At 39.7% G+C, this 18,472-nt stretch overlaps 1 protein-coding gene across 2 annotated transcripts; it reads right to left on the reverse strand.

The window, feature by feature from the left end:
* Nucleotides 1-1,071: 1,071 nt before the first annotated feature.
* PRPF4 (pre-mRNA processing factor 4) lies at nt 1,072-18,460 on the reverse strand. Of its 2 annotated transcripts, none has more exons than XM_001362308.4 (14): nt 18,307-18,460; nt 16,789-16,972; nt 13,252-13,438; nt 11,996-12,083; nt 11,675-11,754; nt 10,970-11,063; nt 10,394-10,488; nt 9,838-9,896; nt 8,701-8,824; nt 4,396-4,485; nt 3,356-3,478; nt 2,775-2,882; nt 2,542-2,660; nt 1,072-2,013 (listed from the first exon to the last, which is right to left on the reverse strand). In XM_001362308.4, exons 1-14 carry the CDS (start codon nt 18,331-18,333, stop codon nt 1,820-1,822), a joined length of 1,572 nt encoding a protein of 523 aa, XP_001362345.1. In that variant the 5' UTR covers nt 18,334-18,460; the 3' UTR covers nt 1,072-1,819. The 2 variants fall into 2 exon arrangements, with proteins under 2 accessions (XP_001362345.1, XP_056668398.1); XM_056812420.1 differs by lacking the exon at nt 18,307-18,460 and adding an exon at nt 17,618-18,203.
* Between the last annotated feature and the right edge of the window lie 12 nt (nt 18,461-18,472).

An 18,472-nucleotide genomic window follows, 5' to 3' on the forward strand; every position in this document is an offset into this window, starting at 1 on the left:
CTCATGAACACAGTACAACAGGCCAGGCTGCCATGCTAGAGGAAGGGCTATCTCACCCACTAGCTACCTAAAATTTACTGTTGGCACACGTAAATTATTTGCAAATGGCATAGCCAAAAAGGAGAGCCCCTTAAGGCTCCTCCTAAAGTTCACTGGGCACTTACAGCAAAAAAGCAAAATACTATTTTTCAGAACTCCATAGAACAGGTAAATTGTTTTGTGGTCAAGAGTCTTTAGTAAGTGTCTGCTATGTGGGACAGCTAGTTGGCCCAGTGGATAGAGTGCCAGGCCTGGAGACAGGAAGTCCCAAGTTCAAATTTGGTCTCAGAAACTTCCTGGGTGACCCTAGATAAATTACTTAACCCCAATTGCCTAATCTTTAGTGCTCTTCTGCTTTGGAACTAAATAACAATTCTAAGTCAGAAAGAAAGGCTTTTTGTTTTTTATATACTGCTTTGTGCCAGGTACTATGCTGAAATGATAAAGGAATTTGGTTAAAAGAAACATATAATTTAGAAATTACATTCTCAGTCTACCCATCACAAAGAAACAGATTCTTTCTGGCATGAAATGAGCTTTGTGCCCAGAAGGGGAAGGAAGTATCAGGTGGGATTCTTCCAGCACTTCTATAGGTAGAGTCGTGGCCACCTCCAAATTCCTGATTGTTCTGAGTTGATTCAGTGGTGGCAGTTGGGCTGGGGCACAAAAGAATAAAAAGAAGTTGAAGGTTAATGACCTGAACAAGAGAAATGAAGAAGGGTTCTACTGACAACACCCAGGACACTTAACCCATTTCTTTGATTAAACTTTACTTCTAACAGGGGGAGAAATCTTCAAAAAGTCCCTCTCAGCCAGGGTTGTTTGTTACAACCAAATCCAAAAAGGTTTTTTGTTTTTTTTTTTGTAGGCTGAGGGTGAGGGTAAGATTATATTGGGTGATTCTTTGTAGCAGCACTTCGAATGGGATTCAAAGACAGGGTTAGGTGAGAGCTCTCCACATGCGGGTTCCGGAATATCATGTCCAGGCATCAGTTAGATCTCTATGGTGACTAACAAAGTACAGCACACAAGTTGGAAGCCTCATTGGTGACCTTTTTATTACTATTGCTTCCTGATGCAACCCCCTGCTTGGGCGGATAGAAAAAGGAATGCCCAGCACTGGAGTCCAATGGGCACAAGCATGGCAGAGAGAATTCCTCCCAAGCAAGTTTTCAGTTGTAACTTGGTTCAGTATCCCATGTGAACCCAACAGAAAAAGGACTCCAGAGTCCCTAGTCAGTTGCCTGTGTTCTGCTGGTTCATCCTTTAATCCTTAGAGGAGGGCATATCTTCTGATAATGCTACGAATGTGTGGAGCAGTGCACACTCACATTCAAGTCTACACTTGTCAGCTTCGGAGCTGCAGTCCAGTCACATGCTTGTGGGAAGGCCCTTCCAAATACAGTACGTGACTATGACCTGGCGAGTCTGGCTTCAGGGGACATGATGGAAGTTATATTAAGGGAACAAAGGTATCATAATCCTGGGGGTGTAGAGGAGGAGATGGGGAAGAATCCACTTTAGCAGAAGTAAAAAAAACCCAGTAACGCCGACATGGTCCATTGTGGGGTCCCTGAAAATGGGGGGTAGAATTGCCCAGAACCACTTGGGGAACTGGACTAGCTGCCTTGGGGCAAACCTACCCCTATTCCACACACTGTGAGTGGCAAAGTTGAACTTGTGACATTCCCCACCAATTCCCTTCTTCTGACCAAACTGGCAGGAAAGGGAGAAATGGGACTAGACATCTGAGTTATAGAATCATGTCCAAGGACTGGGTCTATTCAGCCATCCAGAGTTTGAAGGTTCTGTCATAGGAACAGGTGGCTATGAGCTGACCATCAGAGGAAATATCCAGGCCCATCACTTTTCCTTCATGGCCAGCCAGGGTCTTCAGTGGGGACCAACCAGGGTGTGTCCAGACCTTGGCTGTGTTGTCATAGGCACCAGTGAGCAAGAAATTCCCATGAATGGCTAAAGAGAGAAAAGAGAAGAGCTGCTGCTTAACATGACTAGAGGACAAAATAAAAGTACCCCCAAAAGACTGAACAACCCACCCAGAAAAAATTCTTCCAGATTCACAAATAAGAACAACACTGAGAGTCGGTCTGTATGGCGACTTCAGAAATCTCAGGACCCCAATGGGGAAGAGGGCAACTCTGAGGTGGAGCAATAGGAACGAGGCCACCTAAGTCTCTGTTATTAGTCTGGTTCAGAGAAGACATGTTGGGATATTTAATGATCTACAGGGGAAGCAGTTCAAATGAGGGTCTTCTTTCCAACCTAGGAACCAAAGGTATTCTCTGCCATAATTCTACCTAACATGAGAGAATGAAGGGCTATCAGTTGAGAGACGAAAACTGATTTTCTTCCTCTGGATGTTTCACTCTCTCAAGGGTAAATTGAGTGAAATCTGGCCAGCAGAGTAACTTCCAAAGGTAAGGAAAGAGCTGTGCCTTGGTGTTGTCTTTTGGAAAGCTGAATCCAAAGAGAAGGGCTTACGCTCAAACTTGACTCCAGTCACCAAGTTCTGGTGGGCAGGGATGGTATAGACACAACGCCGCTGCCTCAGATCCCACACTTTGCATGTGTTGTCTCCACTGCCAGTTGCTATATGGTATCTGTGGTATAAAAAGAAAGAAGTCAAACTGAAATCCAAAACTGCCTCATTACTGGTCACTTAAATGTTGATCAATACTCTATTCCACTCTCTAAGTTCAATGAACTTGGTTTACCCATTTGGGGAGAAGCTGATCCCATAAATCTCCTTCAGGTGGCCCTCTAGGAACATGATGCATCGTCCTGTACGTAGGTCCCATACACGACCAAATGCGTCCAGTCCCCTAGAAGGAAAAATAGACTTGCAATGAATAGTTCAATTATGCCAGTTCCTGGAACAAAATTAACCTATGATAACCTTAAGATCTGAACAACAAAAGGAAAAATTAAAAGATACTGATAATTTTTTTAAAGAATAGACCCAAATAAGAATAGGCTTAAATTTTAGCAAAAGCAAAAGATATAAAAAATAGGAAGAAATCACTGGCCATTAAGTTTGTGAGGCAAATGGACTAATGATGAGTGGGAGTGAAGGGTGTGGGAAGGAAAAAATTTAGAATTTAATTTAAAAAAGAAAGAAAATTGAAATTAGAAAAGGGATCGAATGATGGAGTTTATTCCTCTGAAGACAATTAAGAAAAGAATGGGCTAGAATAGTCAATTTAATTCTGTTTGAAACAAAGCGAATACAGAATATGGCTTCTTTAGTTACCACTAGCAGCTTAGAAGGGTTATGCTTAAGGCCTAGAAGTCCTACCCAGTGCCAGCCAAAGAGCCATCCTGGTGGAAGGCAATGTCATATACACCCATGCTATGGCCTTCCTGGTGCAGAATCTCTTCCTGGGCCTCCAAGTCCCACAGGCGCCATGAACGGTCATAGCTAAAAATCAAAGGGAGAAGATATTAGTATTTATTAAGTATCTACTTTGTAAGACCCTGGGGAAAGGTTAATACTGGACCCATAGGTGAAGCTGTACTTTTTCCCATTAGCTTTTTAATTGGTTTTCAAGGATTCTCTAAGCATCATATCATCTGCAATGAGTGATAGTTTAGTTTCTTCATTGCCTACTTTAATTCCTTCAATTTCTTTTTCTTCTCTAATTGCTACTATATTAAATAATAGTGGTGATAATGGGCATCCTTATAAAGATGTACCTTTAAAACAGTTCATGTAAATGCACACACATAAAGAAGCCTTTCTAGTATCAATAACCATGGTGTCTACTCTACACAGCTCCAAATGTTTGCCATGATCTATGTTACAATTCTGCCACTGGTTCTGAAAGTAATGGGAAAAACTTGAAAGGGTTAATAAAGATCAGGGTCCTCAATATGTTGTTCAAGGAGAACAAAGTGATAGAAGAGAAAGACCAAGAAACGGTCAGCTTCAGGAACTCTGCAATAAATTCTCACCTTAAAATGTCTCAAGAGAAGTTATCTGGAGTTTGCAAATCAAAAACAAATAATTAGATTCTAATTATTCTGCATATTTATCCTTGTCCCACCCCATTTTATGAAACTCATATCGAAAGAAGATTGCTCTAAAGCAAGGATTCTTAACCTGGGGCCTGTGGACTTGATGCTTTAAAATATTTTGATAACTGTTTCAATATAATTTGTTTCCTTTGGTAACCTATGTGCTTTATTGTATGCATTTCAAAACATTATTTTGAGGAGTCCATAGGTTTCACCAGATGGTCAAAGAGATCCATGACACCCCCCAAAAGGTTAAGAACCCCTGCCTTAAAGCTCAATGGAACAGAAAGGCATAGTCTAGTTGAGAACAAAATGCCTTACCAGGTGGTGCCCAGAAAACGTCCCGAGGGATGCCACATCACCCGTGCTACACGTACTGAATGGCCTTCAATATCTGCCACAGGCTCATCACTGAAAGAAATCCAAGCACATCAGAGTTACAAAACACACACACACACACACACACACACACACACACACACACACACACACACACACACAGAGTCATTCATTTAACATTTCTCGAGTATCTACTGTGTCAAAGGACCATCCTCACAGTGACCAAGCTGAATGCTACCCAAAGTGAACGTAAGCATCTTTAAATGTTAGGGCTAGGAGAAAACTTAGATCATCTAATCTATTTCCTTCATTTTACACATGAAACTGAAATATAGGCTGAGGAAGTAACTTGACTTGCCCAAGATTAAAAAATGCTGCTTGGCCAAATTAGATCAGTAATTGGTCTCCTGCTCATTCTATTATGCCAGGCTACCTGGGTCTAAATTGAAGTGACTTGAGGCAGAACTTGCCTATGGCAACAATGATTCAAGAGAGCCACAAAAACTCGGGGACTTCTTTGTAAAACTGCTTATTTCTGACTTTGATTGTTCCCTGAAGGGGTAAAGGTGTACAAGATTCAAAGCAAAGACACTGAGGAATGCACTTATTTTCTTAAATGTCTAAAGGAAAGGGAGCTGTGAAAATCTCATTATAATAGTCTGCTCAGGAAAAACATGTATCCTCAAGGAGGGAGGTCCCTATGGGGTTTATAAAATTTGCCAGTTCTCAACAGTACATTATGAATTTAAGGGCAGGGATTTTGGGCCCTTGTATATTTATTTTGTACATAGTAGGTGTTCAAATAATGTTTACTGTACTGTATTTAGCCCCATCAAACATGGCCATTTAAACTTTTCCCATTGCTAAACAACTTTTCCAGAGACAAAAATAAAAGTGCAAAAAACCCCACAAAAATTATCATTATTTATAAAAAAAAAACCCATACAGTTTAACTGAATTTGACAGGCACATAGTAGGTAATTAATAAACATGTACTGATGATTTATACTCAGCTAAGAATTAACTCATACTTTTGGTCAGCCAAAAACATTTACTAGGATGTTCCTAATGCCCTGTCCTTGTGCTACCCTGAGACTTGAAGTGAGCCAGACACTTCACCTGATATTAATTCTTTTTACTTAAACAGAGTCACCTCAGCTAATGCGACTATTCTGACACAACTAGTGCTGGGACATTGGAAAAAATACCCATGTTGGAAGGCCAAGGGAAGATATGTGATCTGAACAAATTCACTGAAACCAAATTACAAATAGGAATCTTTTCCAAGTGGAAAGAACAATTAATGCCAAAGCACATTGAGCTTTTGCCTCATTTTGGTTACTGTTAAATCCAGCTACCCAGCAACGACAGAAAGAAAACTTGAGACTCTTGTGAAAGGGAATAACATACACCCTAAAGAGAGCAATTAAAAAAGGAAACTTTGTCAATGTGTATGCATAAGATTAATCAAACCTCTAGAGAAGTACATTTGCTGTAGCATTACCAAAGCCAATTAAAACTCCCTGTGCCAACAGGTAAGATTCAGCCTGGCAGAGAGAAGATGCTTATTAACTCTTAAAGAAACACATGCTAAGTAGCCTAAACATAGTTCCTGTAGACAGGAAACTAAGCAATAATATTCAGATGTCTACCAGCTCTCCTTTGGGCAATAGTACCCCAGTTACAAAGACAACAAAAAGGTCATTCTGTTAGCACTAATACTTGGAAAGGACATTGTTGCCAAAGGAAGCAGGCTCCAAGGAGGCTCTGCTACCTTGGCAATACAGCTAGACAAAACCTCTTTCTTACCTCCTTTGTGGCTGTCACTAAGAACCAATGCCTTGCCAAAGAAATCATTAGTCAGCCTACTGAACAGACTGAATAACTAACTCAACTCCCTTAACTGGGGGATAGTTTGGATCTCCCTAAGAAAACTGCAGAAGCTTATCAGGGGGCGGCCAGGTACCTCAGTGTATAGAGTGCCAGACCTAAAGCTGGGAGGACCTCTGTTCAGACGTGGCCTCAAACATTTCTTAGCTGTGTGACCCTGGACAAGTCATTTAACCCTAATTGCCTAGCCCTTTCTGCTCTTCTGTCTTAAAACTGATACCAAGACAGAAAGGTTTAAAAGGGAAAAAAAAAAGGCTTTTCAGACTAGTGTTTTCTTTAAGAAAGGCAAAATAGCTTATCCTCCTGGAAGCCAACATGGATCTCAGAGCTTAATGAGAAAGCTGGGCACACTGTCTGCAATGGAAACTAAGAGAATGGGTAAAGATAAAGAATCCTCTAATTCCTTTTCAAACCCTAGCTACCACTCTTCTTGGAATATCTGTGGGATTGAATACCAGATCTCCTGTTGAAACTCCTTCCTTCCTTCCTTCTTTCCTTCCTTCCTTTCTCCCTCACCTTCCACCTTAGAATCAATATTGTGTATTGGTTCCAAGGCAGCCAGATGGTAGGGGTTAGGCAATGGGGGTTAAGGGACTTGCCCAGGGTCACACAGTTAGGACATATCTGAGGCCAAATTTTATTATTAAATTTTTAAAATTTACTTGTTTAATTTTAATATGTTTCCATGGTTATATGATTGATGTCCTTTCTTTTCCCTCCTTCCACCTCTTCCTGTAGCCAACTCACAATTCCACTGGGTTTTACATGTATCATTGATCAAGACCTATTTCCATATTATTAATATTTGCGTTAGGGTGATCGTTTAGAGTCTATATCCCTAATCATTAACCCATGTGATCAAGCAGTTGTTTTTCTTCTGTGTTTCTAGTCCCACAGTTCTTCCTCTGAATATGGATAGTGTTCTTTCTTGTAAATCCCTCCGGGTTGTTCAGGGACATTGCATTGCCACTAATGGAGAAGTCCATTACGTTGGATTGTGCCACAGTGTATCAATCTCTGTATAAAGTTCTCCTGGTTCTGCTCCTTTTACTCTGCATCAATTCCTGGAGGTCGTTCCAATTAGCATGGAATTCCTCTAGTTCATTATTCCTTTTAGCATAATAGCTGAGGCCAAATTTTAACCTAGGACCTCCCATCTCTAGGCCTGGCTCTCAATCCACTGAACTATCCAGCTGCCCCTGAAGGCCCCTATTTCAATCAATCATAAGTACTTATGCAACACAATACCCCATAAGGGAATCCAATTAGTAAGAATTTATTAAGTGATTTCTATGTAGCAGGCAAGTAGTTACCAAGCACTAGAGATACAAAGATAAAACTAAACTATCCCTTTTCTTAAGAGGCTAACATTCTACACATACATGGATAAATGTAAGATATACAATGTATTTTCTGAGGATAAGACCCAGATCTAATAAGAAGGACAATTGGTAAATAAGATAACAAGGCTTCCTTCCAAAGGGCACAATGGAAGTGTGAGGTGACACGGGATAGAGACACAGGAAGGGGGCAAAGGCTGAAGGAGCTTCTGAGTACTAGCCACAGGGTACGAGAATGTCAGGCCTTTCATTCACAATAGCAAAAGTTTTTCTAAGAAAGGTGTGACACTACTGACACTACTGGGGGTGGGGGAGTAAATAGTGGAGAAGAGAGAACAACACCCTGATCCCTTATGGTGAGTCAGCAAAGTACTGGGGCCAGGCTGGTTATAAAGGGGTGAGGAAAGTCTGAGGTAGACCTAGCCAGGTCAGGACACTCTCCAGTGTTGAGTAGATTGCTTCCTCCAAGGAAGGGGAAGTGGAGTACCAGGCTTTGTATCTGGTATGAAATGGGAGAGGAGGCAGAGCAGATATCTAGCATCTGCCCTGGCCTGATGACCCAGTCAAACCCATAGTAGTAAAAGAAGTCTGGCTATGCCCAACAAACAGTTATCAAGGCTCTACCTAAAGATTTCTAATGAGAGGAAATCGATTACCTACCAAGAGAACCCACTGCACTTTTGGAGAGCTGTCACTGTTAGGAAGTTTCCCTCAATTAGTTTTTGCCACTTTCCTGAGTCTCCATCCCATTTCATCCTACACTTCCATTGTGCCCTGTGGAAGGAGCCCTTGTTCTCTTATTTACCAACTGTCCTTCATAGTAGATCTGTACTTTATTCTAAGAAAATACATTGAATGTTTTGCATTTATCCACACTAAAAATGGAGAAGGAACTAGACAGAGATTCTAACATTTAGTACTCTAGTGAAAGTCTCAAGTAGGAATGGAGGGGACAGCTATGCAGGCTGATGCCTTTTTGGGTGGGGAGTTCCCCAATTTATTTCTTATTTCACAGGATTTAGAACTGGAAAGAATTTGAATATCAGCCAAACCTTACCTTTCTAGACTCCACAGTTTCACAGACCCATCAGCAGCACAAGAGGCTAGATTGACATCTTTCTTGTCCAAGGAAATAGTGGATTTGGGGTGGAAAACAATTGCTCCGACATTAGTATTATGGCCTAAAAGATAAAAATTACAGCTAGCATCTTTTGCCACAGTAGCTAAAGCATACATACTAGAGAGAGTTTCCACTCTCTTCTGGCAACAATAGTAATGATACAAGCAGACAAACATAGAAGTGGACAATTTGACAGTAAAGATCTAGGTTAACAAAAATATGAAGCCTATAAAAGCCTTAGTTTTGTCAGCAGTGGAATGGGAGAACCAGAGAGAGGGAAGAAATGACATGTAAATAAGATCCTTCTATAAAGTCACAGAAAAACTAAACAAAAGGCATTTACTAAGCATCTACTCCATGCAAGGCTGTCCTGGGCCCTCTTCTCTCTCTCCATTCTACTTTGGGGATCTCATCTACTCCCATGAGTTCAATTCTCATTTTTCTACAATTTGCAACTGACATTATCAAGGCCCAAACTCTTTTGAACTCTATTCCTACATTAGCAACTGCCTGATGAAAATCTCCTTGCATTTATTTTCTAGAGGTTTCTCAAATTCAGAATGTCCCAAACAAAACTCAGTCCCTTCCCTTGTCCCTCCATGCCTTTCTATTTCCATGGTAGGCATATCTGGCTCTTCTCTTCAGACACTCTCTGGAGAGTATTTAAAGCCCTTCATAGCCTAGCTTTCCAGCCTACTTTTCCAGGATTATTTCACATAATTTCCTCATCTCCCTCATTCTGTGTTTCAGATAAGCTGACCTACCTGCTGTCCCCCAAATTGGCCTGTTTATTCTCTGTCTATGGGCCTCTGCAGTGGCCATCCCCATTGCCTAGATATAGCCATCTTCTCATTTCTGCCTCTTAAATTTCTAGGTTCTGCTAAGGATTGGCTCCAAAGAAAAGCTATTATTGGTTCTCCAGTTGTTAGTGCTTTCTCCTCAAAGTAGTTGTATTTATTTAACTGTGTATCTATCATAGGTCCCTCCCAATGTAATTTCCTAGAGAGAATGGACCATTTGTCTCATTGCAGAACATGAAAGACAATCTGTTCTAAGGAAGAGACTCCAACCTACCTCTTAGGGTGTGCAGAAGGTTGCAGTCAGGGACAGACCAGAGTTTGCACAGTCCGCTCCTATCAAACAGAAAGGAAAGCATCTCAGCCAGGGCTGCTCTAGGAAGGAAGAGGTGTCTCGATAACATTAGGAAAAGACAGGATCTTCTTCCACCATGACCCTGCCCCCTACCCTCCAATCTGTGCCTGATGGAAAGAAAGGTTCATCCTTGTGAAGGGGAGGAAAAAGAAGCAAGCAGGAATGTATCAAGCCCAGGTCTCACAACTTTGATCATTATGTGCTTGGGACCTCTGAACATGCGCACAGTGCACAGAGCAAGCTGCTACATTTCATTCTATCCCTGACAAATGGGAATCAATCCAAGAGTTAAAGAAAATTGAAATCTGCACTGTAATATGGGTCTAGAGTATCAGGTTCTCCCCTCAACCCAAAACTCAGTGAGGGACCAAGAGTAGATGATGAAATGGATGTGAGAAGAATAATAAGTCCTAATATTGCTTTTTTAGTGAAGCAATTCCTAGCTCAAATAAAAACATCCTTAAGAAATTAAACTTACCAACAAGCTGTGGCCAGTAGTTTGGAATTAGGACTGAAATGACAATAGGAAATGGGTCGATCATCTCCGATCTGGCTGCAGAAGTTATTCAAAGACTGAAAAGAAAACAAATGGCTGTTACTAAACAAACCTCAATTTAAATGGTAGACCTTATCCTCAACCCAACTTTTGACTTGCCATGCCCCAAAGCTATTATTTTTTTGTATACTCATAGATAGTAGAAATCTATATTGATATCCTGCCCATGCTAAGAAGGAGTTGAGACATCTCTTGGGATACAACCTGCTGCTTTCTACAGGTCTATTCTCCCAGTCAACAAGAAGCACAACTAAGAGCACCCATGGTAGCATAGCTCCAGGCCGGGAAGGGTAGGATTGGTGAACAGGCAAAAAAGCAAGCCTCTGCTAAGCAGAGCACAGCATGTGCCTTGAAAACTCAGATCCTTCCTTAGGAAGTAGCAAGCTGAGCACAGGAGCTACTCATACCCCACTTTTCCTTCCTAACAAAAGATTTTGAGCAAGAGATAAGTTTGACCGGAAATGCCTTCAAGACAATAGCTTAGAGACTATCTCTTACCCGAAGAGATTTGTGCAGTTCCTGCTTCTGGGATGTCCTAGATGTCTCTGGAATCTCTTTATGGAGCCGTGCTTCTTCCAAGCGCTTCATTGCCCTGTGACACAGGAACAGGAACACCACATCATCATCAAAAAAGGCAATGTGACTGGCAGCACATAAAGCAAGATTTGTTTCTGCCAGGCAGTTTCATTTAAATATTCACTTTCCCCCCCTTATGTCTTAGTATCAATTCTTTTTATTTTACTTTATTTTTAAACTTTTACCGTCCATCTTATAATCAATACTGTGTATTGGTTCTAAAGCAGAAGAGCAGTAAGGGCTAAGCAATGGGGGTTAAGTGACTTGTCCAGAGTCATATAGCTAGAAAATGTCTGAGGTTAGATTGGAACCTAGGACCTCTGTTTCTAGGCCTGGCTCTCAATCAATTGAGCCACCAGTTTCTTACCTTTAGTATCAATTCTAAGACAGAACAGCAGTAAGGGTTAGGCAACTAGAGTTAGGTGATTTGACAGGGTCACACAGTTAGGAAGTGCCTGAGGCCACATTTGAACCCAGGTCTTCCCAATTCCAGGCCTAGCACACTCTTTCTACTAGGTGACCTAGCTGCCTCTTAAACATTCAATTTAGAGGCCAATTCTTACTTTTTGGGAGATAGCAATTAAAAATAAGTCTCCCCTCATCCCTTATCTTGGGGCCTCTCCTTACCTAGGTAGTGAATAGTTAGCAATCCACAGCCTAGCAGTCTTCAGGTTGCTGGATCCTTCATGGTACCAGGTTTGCTGATACTGAGGAACACACCAAGAACAAGTGTCAGACCACAAGCAGTCCTATCTCACCAACACTAAAGATTGGTAATGGGCATACTTCATGGGTTTTAATTCAATATCAAACTAAAATATAGACACATTCAAAAGTAAACTTTTCCCTACAGCAAACAAACTAATTCCAACAGCACAAACCATGAAAAAGACAACATGAAATAAATTCCTTTTCTGTCTCTGAAGGGTAATAGCAGGAACATCTTACCTCTTCTTTGGATTTTTTGGATTTTTCATCATCCTTTTTGGTTTTTTTTAAGGCATCTGTGCCAACCACAGAGAGAATATTTCTCAATCTGTAAAAAAAAAGACAAGGATTTTAACTTAATTGGTATGAGATATTTTCTTTTAAATGTGTATAAAAGAAAACTAATTTGTATTTTGGGGCCCAGAATTTTAATTTCATCAGTTTGGGGAACTCCAACTATAAAATATCCTTTCACTGACACAGATTAGTCTCAATCAACAGATTGATTATGTGCAGGCACTGTGCTAAATGCTTTAAAATTGTTGTCTCATTTGCTCTAGAAATTCTTCTGTAATCGTGAGTCAAAGAAAGTTTTCTAGGGGACTGAAAGACTGTCATGCCAATGGTCACATAGTTAGTATGTGTCAAAGGCAAGGCTTGAACTCAGATTTGTAACTTCATGGCTGGCCCTCTATTCACTAAAGCAAATTGCTCCTCATAAAAGGAAAGAGTAGTCACTAAAACCAAGTCAAAATTTCAATATTCTCTCCTCACTCAAAATCCAATTAAAAACAAAAATTAAAGATGCCCAGTCTGTTCCTGCTTCACTGTTCCTTTTCTGCCATTCTTCCTTTCTCTGCAGGCTCAGCACTCTACTGGGGCATCTTCCCAGAATTTACAAGCTCTATGTTTAAGAAAGGAAGGCCTCTCCAAAGCCAGCTAATTTTCCTAGATCTGTTTATCACCACAGCATATACATACTTCAAAACAAAACAGATTTTCCATACTCTTAATCATTTGCTTAAGGCAGAAACATGTGGAAGGTAAAGGGTATCTTTCTCTTCTTGAGTTATACATGAAAAGGCTTTATTATAATTTAAATAGTTGAGGAGTAAAACATGTATTGATGCCTATTATTTTAGATAATTTTTAAACCTCCAGCACAAATATTTAACCAATCCCAAATTTTAACACTGATTTTAAATAATTTGATATTATTTAATCTCACTGTAATTTAATTAATCTCACAATAATTTAGTTTCACTGATTATGATGGAAAATTCAGCATTTTAAAAAGTCTTATCCAAAATGGCTTAAGAATTATCTTATTGTCTAAAACAGGTAAGTAAAATAGTAAAGGACTAAGACATCTAAAGCCAATGATCAAGTCTCAGGTGTACTGACTAGTTCAAATCTTGTGACTAGAATATATCACAAAAAGAAAAAAACTTCAATATATTTTGTGAAGTCAGTTAGTTATCCAGAGATATCCAGACCTTTCTCTCCTTTCAGCAGGGCCCTCTCCAAAGAGTGTGATTGGTTCACCCAAGGCTCGAAGACAAGCCTTTACTTCAGAGTCATCCGTGGAAACATTGATTTGCCGGGCTCGCTTCCTTCGCTCAAACTCAGCCAATACTTCTGCTTGTCGTTCACTGATATGTTCTTCAATTTCAAAGACTTCCCCTATGCAAAGAAAGAGCAAGAGTATAGTGCTCAAAATTCATCACCTATCTCAAAATTCCACAACTTTAAAAGGAGTATAATGGTACTACACATCTCTTATTCTACTTGATGTAATCCCAACTAAACAAAAGAACAAAATACAGAGCTTTGATGAACTCTAGAGAAAAGACACTCTAGGAGCCCAGAATCCTAAATACTTTTAGTGAATTAATTAGTTAGGCCTTTTGTTCAAAAAAAAAACCAGAGAGTCCAAGTTGTATCCTTGTATTCATCAAAGCAATGCTGATATGGGGGCATGACTGACAAACTTACATGAAAATGAAATGAAAAATTCTACAGAAATTTTGACAGGTGCAAACTCTCTTGGGGTTCCAAACAGAGTGTCCATTTATGTTACCAATAACAAATTAAGCTATTAATTCATTGTCTCCTTGGATTCATTTAAATAAGCTAGAACAGGATTTATCACAGGCCACCTTTGGTGATCTGGGGAAACCTCTGGATCCCTTATACGAATGTTTTCAAAATACAAAATAAACTATACAATGTCAAAAGGAAATAAATTCTAATAAAATACAGCAATCTAAATACAGGGTATCCCAAAACTCTTAATACACTTTTAAGTTATTAAAAATTAAAGCTTTAGTAAGTGGCTGAGGAGTGGAGTCCAGCTAAATTCTCTGTATGTGACACCTGGGAGAATCCAGGGACAGTATTCCTACCACCCTAGACACATAGCAGGGCCTCAACATATATGCAAGATTACAAAAAGAACCCTCAAAAACAATTTAGTAAAAGAAAAAAAAAAGCCTGACCCTTGAAAGTGATTTCCACAAAAAGGAAGACCAAAATACAAGCTCAAAAGAGAACAGCAATGCTAAAACTGAAATGTGTGAACCCTGAAAGGCAAACATGAAAAGATATTAGGTCCAAAATGAATTCCTGGAAGAGCTCCAAAAGAGAATCAAAAAATGAATAAGAGACTTAGAAGAAAAATTAGAAAACAAAATGATAGAAAAAGTCAACAGCTTAAAGCAAAAATTCACTGAAGATAATCCCTAAAAAAGGAAATATAGGAAAATAACTCTCTAAACAAGGAAGTACAAAGTCTCAAAAAAGAAAATGGCTTCTTAAAAATTAAAATTGGACAAATGGAAGCTAACGACTTCATAAGACAGCAGGAAACAATAACAATACCTCAAAAGAATGGGAAAAAAAAAAGAAAATCTGAAATATCTCACTGGGGGGAAAAAAAACCTGACCTAGAAATCATATCCAAGAGAGATAACCTAAAAATCATTAGACTGCCTGAAAATCATGATCATATCATATTATTCTTGAACAGGGGAAAACAGAAATCAAAAGAACCCACTGATTACCTCCTGAAAGAGATCCCAAGATTTAAAATCCAGGACAATTATAACCAAATTTTAGAACTCCTGGGCCAAGGAGAAGATACTACAAGTATTCAGAAAAAAACAACTCAAATATCATAGATCCACAGTCAGAATTACATAGGACCGAGCACCTTCTACATTAAAGGATTAGAAGGTGTGGAATATGAAATTCTGCAAGGTAAAGGACCTAGGACTACAACCAAGAATCACTTACCCAGCAAAACTGAGCATAATATTCTAGAAGAGTATTATTTAATAGAGCTAGAAAAAAATGATAATAAAATTCATCTGGAAGAACAAAAGGCCAACAATATCAAGGGAATTAATGAAAAAAAAATGAAGGAAGGGGGCTTAGTTATATCAGATCTCAAATTGTATTTTAAAAAAAAAATAAAACTTTGAAATGCATTAAGAGTTTAGGACACCCTGTAATTAAAACAACAAAAACAAAACAAGTTCACAGATAATATCAGGAAAAAAACTGATTCTAAAACTAGAGTCAACATTAAGGAGATCTGGCTAGGTTGTGGTCTCAGTTGTTTAGATGTAGCACAGGGAAAGGATAAAATAAAAACAGATGCAAAAAAAAAAGAGGAATATGACCATGCTGGTCTAAAATAATAATGTCAGAACCATGCTAAACATATTTGAGAAGGCAGAATATGATTCTCTGAACTTACTTTGAGCGATTTTCTGGTAAAAATACTCATAATCCATAGGAATAGTCCTATAAAAAAAAGTTGAGGAGAAAGGGCATCTAGGAAGATGCAAGATGACAAGAATAACTACTCGAAGAATTCTAACATTCAATATACATTTAAGTGTCTACTGTGTTAGGCCCTGTGGTAAATATGAAAACAAGGCATTTTATTCAACTGTTCTGTCTTTCTTTACTTTGTAAATATTTGTATTTATTCACTTTAAATTTATGATATATATGTATGTGTATCTATATACATATATGTGTGTGTACCCATACATATTACATACATACACATGCAACTGTTATCTCTCCCAGTAGAATATAAACTCTTTCAGAGTAAGGAATATTTTATTCCTTGTACCCATATCCTTAGTGTGTTGCAAATGCCTGGCACATTGAAAGTGCTATATACTTCTTGATTGATTTAGTCTCTACCTTCAAAGAATTTACAATCTAAGTGCAGTGATGACAAAGCTTTTAGAGATGGGGTGCCAAGCACCCCTCCCCAGTGTCATGCCTGCCCCTCCCCCCTAATGAGTGCTATATACAACTTGACCCCATTCCCCTTACCCAACACAGGGGAGGGAGGAAGCACTCCCATTGAGCTGCTGGGCAGAGGGGCAGGTGAAATGAGGAATGTCCTCAGAATGCATAGAAAGAGGAAGAGCAGCGGCCAGAGCAATCCACTCCCCTCCAGCTTTGCCGCCTTGCTCCCTGTGAGTTCCCAATGAGCTGCTCGGCAGAGGGGCGGCAGGTGATGTGAAAAAATATCTTTAGGCATGTGGATAGGGGGAAGGGAACAGTTCTACCTGAGTCCCTCTGCCTTTCTGGTAAGGGGGGGGGGGGGGGGTGAGAGGAGTTGGGGCAGGGCAGCCACTTGACCAGAGAGAATTCTCTGCATACCATTTTTGGCATCCATGCCATAGGTTTGCTCACTGATCTAATGCAATCTAGTAGAATTTAATACAAATTGGAATATTAATACATAAGAATGAGCTCCAGATGAGCTCCAGAAATATGGGAACAGGGAAGACAAAGTAAAATTTAGTCCTAGAGATGCTGTTTATAAACCACATTTTCATAAAGAGAAATTCTTCCAAGATAGACTATAATTGGCAATGCAAAACTTTATTTTTTTTATCAAGGCCCATAGTAGATATATCAGACTTTGCTGTCCAAGTCTAGAAAAAAACACTTACTTAAAATGAGCCAAAGTAGGCAAAACAAGACTGGTTCAAAAGTAACCTTACCAGAAGTTATGTTGATATTTCCGGCCTCAATTCCAGCTTTAATGCCTTCCTTCCCCAACATCCCCGACTCCCCTCTTGCAAGGCGCTCTTTCTCCTTCTCTTCCAAACTGCCATAATAGATATGAGGCTTCTTCACTACAGGGGAGGCAGTGTCTTCAGGAGTCCTGCTAGGAGTTTTGGTTGCCTATAAAATCAAAGATCAGTGTTAACCTAAAGTGCAATTGAAGCAAACTTGTGAACTGTCTGATGTGTTAATTCTGGACCCAAATACTATTCCTTGCTCTATAGAAATAGGCAAGATATCATCTGGAACTCTCTTTCTCTACTCAGAAAAAGCAGTAGTTGCATTTTAGTATATTGGTCACATAAAAACATACTAAGGACAAAAACATGTTGGATGAAACTAATAAAATCCATATTTCTCTTAGTGATTTTCCAATAAATATATTTCTATCCTTTGTTTATTTTATTAAGTTTTAAGATCTCTGAAGTCAAGTGCAATTTCTTTTGGGGTTCCAGACTGAGTGTTCATTTATGCTAATAAATTTAAAACTTGCTACCAATTCAATGTCTCCTTAGATTCATTTAGATAATAAAAGACTAAAATAAATTTCAGTAGTGAATTCCAAAGCAAACATATTAAGAAGATTTATCTATCTGATTAAACAAAGGAAATTCTATGAGGCTATGTTTTTTCACTTTTCAAGTACACTACTTCAATCTATACAGAACTTTATAGATTTCAATACATGTATATATACATGTCATCTGATTATCACAATAATCCTATGAAGGAAAAAGATAAAGGATTTTCATCTTCTTATACAACCTTAGAATTGAAGAGTCTAAATCACATAGTCCATCTCTCTTCCAGATGCAGGAAAACTGACAAGCATTCAACTTCTCAAACACCGCCAGTGACAGTGAACTCACCACCTATCATGGCGGTATTTTCCATAACTTTAACTGTTAGGAAGTCCTTCCCAAATCCCGAACTAATCTGTTTCCTGAAATTTTCCTTTGAGAAATGATTAAGTGGGGTTAAGTGATCAGTCCAAGGCCACACCTCTAGTAATGGGGCAAAGCTAGGACTAACACCTACATAATAGAACACAGAATGTCACCAAGGGGGCATTTAATCCGCCTTCCTCTCATTACAGGAGGAAACTAGGACAAGGAGGAAACAGGAGGTTTATCCAAGTACGTGTAAATTTCCCACCTCCCAGTCCAGGGGACTTTTTATTATCATGCTTTCTTTTAGAACTGCCTTCACCCTTGCCCAATTTGAAACCCTAGTGTGGTCTCGGAGTGGGGGTGAGGGTGGCGGTGGCGGCAGGTCTCTCTGGAGGGGCTCCACGTTCAGGAAACAAGCCAGTCCATCCCCCTGCCTCGGTGCCCCCCCATCCATCATTTCCCAGAGTGCGGAATCTGAGAAAGCGGTTGAAGCCCATCTCAGCTCCCCTACATGTGGGCAAAAAAACCCCTAACGATCTTCAAATATTAAGGCCAGAGCCGCACCGTGGCCGAAGCTCGAGAAGAAGCCATGTCGGAGGGGGTGTCTCAAGTCACCAAAAGAACGAAGCACCAAGGGAGCTGTCGATACCGGAGGTCTCCCTCCACGTTGAGGAAACCGGAAACTTCGAACCATACCGGAAACCGTAACAGGACCGGAACCAAGGGGAGC

This window comes from Monodelphis domestica, chromosome 1 (genome assembly GCF_027887165.1).
Source record: "Monodelphis domestica isolate mMonDom1 chromosome 1, mMonDom1.pri, whole genome shotgun sequence".
Classification (NCBI taxonomy): domain Eukaryota; kingdom Metazoa; phylum Chordata; class Mammalia; order Didelphimorphia; family Didelphidae; genus Monodelphis; species Monodelphis domestica.